Genomic DNA, 3,986 nt, shown 5'->3' with positions numbered 1-3,986 from the left:
CCCTAGCCTCTCCTTCCACAGTGCTCCCTAGCCTCTCCTTCCACAGTGCTCCCTAGCCTCTCCTTCCACAGTGCTCCCTAGCCTCTCTCCTTCCACAGTGCTCCCTAGCCTCTCTCCTTCCACAGTGCTCCCTAGCCTCTCTCCTTCCACAGTGCTCCCTAGCCCCTCTCCTTCCACAATGCTCCCTAGCCTCTCCTTCCACAGTGCTCCCTAGCCTCTCCTTCCACAGTGCTCCCTAGCCTTTTTTCCATCTAAGCTAGTTCCTCCTAATTCTCCCACCTGTCTAACCCTCGCTCTTATTTAGAAACCCCATTCACTCTTGAGGGAAGCAGAAGGTACCAGATGGTTTCGTGTCCGTTCTCTGGGACCTTAAGTACCAAATCTGGCTGGAGGTTGAGGTCCAAGCTCCTTAGCATTGAGGGTCTGTTGCCTAGGGTAGATAGTTCACAACAGAGGAAAAAAAGATGGGCGTTGTCTGCTAAGGCCATCTGTGATTACACTGTGTCTTCCAGATTGTGATCGCCACCCCGGGGCGTCTGATTGATGTGCTGGAGAACCGGTACCTGGTGCTGAGCCGCTGCACCTACGTGGTTCTGGATGAGGCGGACAGGATGATTGACATGGGCTTTGAGCCAGATGTGCAGAAGATCCTGGAACACATGCCTGTCAGCAACCAGAAGCCAGACACAGATGAGGCTGAGGACCCCGAGAAGATGTTGGCCAACTTTGAATCAGGAAAACATAAATACCGTCAAGTAAGGCGGCTTTCTTGGGAGAAGCTGAACCAGTTCCCAAGTCTTGTTTGCAGACCTTCCTTGCCCAGGGAGGGCCCAGTGCACGCCTCCAGCGTGCTAGCCGTGCCTGTGTACAGTCCTCTGACAGGCCGAGGGGTAGAGCCATGTAGCTTAGCCTGGAAAGCTGATTCTAGAGAATCATGCTACTTACGAGGAAGGAAAAAGTGCCAGGTGTAGTGGCTCCTGCCCAAAGCCCCAGCATGCAGGAGAAAGCAGAAAGATTGTGGAGACTGAGGCTAGCTTGTCTGATATGTGAGTTCCAGGCCAGGCAGATCTATGTAGCAAGATCCTGGCTCAAAAAAGCTAAACAAAAGTAAGGACTGAGGGGCTGCTGAGCCAGCTCAGGAGTGAGGAGCACTGCTGCCCTTCCAGAGTTCAGTTCGCAGCAACCACCGGGTGGCATCTAGAAAGGGCTCTGATGTGTAGGTGTGATACAGAGAGCGCTCATGCATGAGAAAAAATAAGCCGGGCGTGGTGGTGCACGCCTTTAATCCCAGCACTCGGGAGGCAGAGGCAGGTGGATCTCTGTGAATTTGAGGCCAGTCTGGTCTACAGAGCGAGCTCCAGGGCAGCCAGGGCTACACAGAGAAACTCTGTTTTGAAAAACCAATAATAATAATGGTGATGGTGATGTCAGGAATGAAGATGCTACTTGGATCACAGGTGGTAGCAAACGCTCGCAGTCCTTCCTAGCAAGAGACGAAAGGCAAAGAACGGTTTCCAGGGTGACAGTGTGAGATTTATAGCAGGTTTTAACCTATATGGTATAACTCATGGTTTTAACCTGAGTTGGGCTGCTTGTGTTGACAGTAGGGTTTGCAGTTCCGTCTGCCTGGGCCCAGGGCTGAACCTCCTGTTTTATAGACAGTCATGTTCACGGCTACTATGCCCCCAGCGGTGGAGCGTCTAGCCAGGAGCTATCTTCGGAGACCTGCTGTGGTGTACATTGGCTCTGCAGGCAAGCCCCATGAGCGGGTAGAACAGAAGGTCTTCCTCATGTCGGAATCAGAAAAGAGGTATGGGGGTGGCTGAGCGGGGAAACCTGGGTGCTTTTGTCTGACACTTCCCTTCTTTGTGGGGTGGCTGTCGGGTTGGTGCTTTGCTGTTTCCTTTTTTGTAAGGTCTCTGTTGACTTTGGAGTTCGTTCATTGCTGGGGTTGAGTGTTGGGTTTACTGAGTCTGGGGGTATTGTGTACCTCATTCTCCTCCCCCACCCCCAGGAAGAAGCTACTGGCCATCTTGGAACAAGGTTTTGATCCGCCTATCATCATTTTTGTCAACCAGAAGAAGGGTTGTGACGTGTTGGCCAAGTCTCTGGAGAAGATGGGGGTACGTCTGGCAGGCAGAGCAAAGCCAGCCCTGGTGCTGCTGCTCTCTGAAACTAGGGATGGAGTGGGGAGTGTCGGCTCCCACTCACTGTTTAATCTTTACGCCATCTAACAAGCCAGGGCCAAGAGAAAGGAATGAGAACTGATCAGTTACTAGGATTCCCTTCTAGTCCAGCCACAGCAGCCAGATGTCGATCTCTGTCTAATGGGGGTGGGGCCGGGGAGGCAGGTCCTGGCATGGCAGAGTGTGAGGCTGTAGACAGTGGGTCTGTGCTCAGATGAGCACCATGAGGATGGAGAGGGGAGGGGTGCCGATGACCAGGTCTGTGCTGCTAACGAGGGAAAAGGACTGTCCTCTACTCCACTCCTGCCATCCTTAGCCCGTTACCTCCCCACCTGCTTGGCTCTTCATCTCAGCACACTGGGCCTCTGTCTCTGTCCTACCTGCCCCCCACAGAACGCCGCGCTGTCTTTCATTTCTTGCTCTAGCTCCCATGTTCTTTCCTCACTTCACTGAACCCCTTCTCTGGCTTCCTGTGTCCTCTCCTGCCATCTGCTCTCTCCCACCTTCTGCTCTTGGACCTCCCTGGTCCCACTCGTCTCCCTAAGCCCATTGCCTTCTACCTACAGTATAACGCCTGTACACTGCATGGCGGCAAAGGCCAGGAGCAGCGAGAATTTGCATTGTCCAACCTCAAGGCTGGAGCCAAGGATATTTTGGTGGCTACAGATGTGGCTGGCCGTGGTATTGATATCCAAGATGTGTCTATGGTTGTCAACTATGATATGGCCAAAAATATTGAAGGTGAGTTGCTGAGAGGGTTAGGAGAGACTGCTTATATTCTCCCTCAGAGTCAGGGTGCACTGGGAACCTCTGCTTTAGTCTGGGGTGACATCCCAGTGTCAAGGCTGACCCTTGACGGTGTGGAGAGTGGTGCTGGCTAGGAGAGCCTTCGTGTTGTGTGCGACAAGTCGGCAGTGGGGTGGAGGATAGGCAGTCACGAGCACTCTGGCTTTACCGGGTGTAGACAGCAGGAGGTGGGTGGCTTGCCTGTGGAGTGGAGTCGGGTGGAGGTTCCTGTAGAGTGAGTACCACTCACCAGGACGACTGGCTTGGTCCCGAGTGACACATCCTCTGTTCCCCAGATTACATTCACAGAATTGGCCGCACGGGAAGAGCGGGCAAGAGTGGCGTAGCCATCACCTTCCTCACCAAGGAGGACTCAGCGGTGTTCTATGAACTGAAGCAGGCCATCCTAGAGAGCCCAGTGTCGTCCTGCCCTCCAGAGCTGGCAAACCACCCAGATGCCCAGCACAAACCTGGCACCATCCTCACCAAGAAGCGCAGGGAAGAGACCATCTTTGCTTGACACAGATGACTGGAGTAGAAGCCATCTCTGGAGCTGGTACCTGCTCTCAGGCCCTCATGTCCCTTCCCAGGCTCTTTCTTGGACATGGGCTTAGGAAGTAGTCAGGTCCCGGGTCTGGAAGCCTGTGAGGGGCTCCATGGGCACGGGAAGGTGGTGTAGGAGGCAGAGGGGCGCAGTTACGTCAGGCTTGGCCCAGCTCTGCCCCTGCAGCCTTGCTGTCCTCGTCCTGGCTGTGGGGTGGCTGCCTAGCACCACCCTGTCCCCAGCCTGAACAAACACCTGGTCACCCGGAGGGGGACTTCCTTAGCACATATGTGTTACTGTGTACTGCTGTAGTTGCCCTGAGTGACCCAGGGGATCTGGCATCATGAGGATTGTGAACCTTGGACTCTGTCACTCTGACAGCTGCTTTCCCATTTGGCATTTAAAGCAGGATGGGCGCCTTTGGAACTGCGCAGCCTGATGCCACGGGCACTGTGCACTCTAGGCATCCC

The 3,986-nt window shown here is 54.3% G+C and overlaps 1 protein-coding gene across 2 annotated transcripts in view; it reads left to right on the top strand.

The window, feature by feature from the left end:
• Ddx23 (DEAD-box helicase 23) overlaps positions 1–3,980 on the top strand; it is an 18,041-nt gene extending 14,061 nt beyond the window's left edge. For both annotated transcript variants that reach the window (XM_021183841.2, XM_021183842.2), the window contains exons 13-17: positions 513–755; positions 1,659–1,810; positions 2,015–2,123; positions 2,753–2,927; positions 3,269–3,980. In XM_021183841.2, coding sequence (XP_021039500.1) covers positions 513–755; positions 1,659–1,810; positions 2,015–2,123; positions 2,753–2,927; positions 3,269–3,492 — 903 coding nt within the window. In that variant the 3' untranslated portion in view covers positions 3,493–3,980. The remainder of the gene's footprint in view (positions 1–512; positions 756–1,658; positions 1,811–2,014; positions 2,124–2,752; positions 2,928–3,268) is intronic.
• Positions 3,981–3,986: the final 6 nt, after the last annotated feature.

This window comes from Mus caroli, chromosome 15 (genome assembly GCF_900094665.2).
Source record: "Mus caroli chromosome 15, CAROLI_EIJ_v1.1, whole genome shotgun sequence".
In the NCBI taxonomy this organism is placed as follows: Eukaryota; Metazoa; Chordata; class Mammalia; order Rodentia; family Muridae; genus Mus; species Mus caroli.
This window is presented reverse-complemented; position numbering and strand designations above follow the sequence as displayed.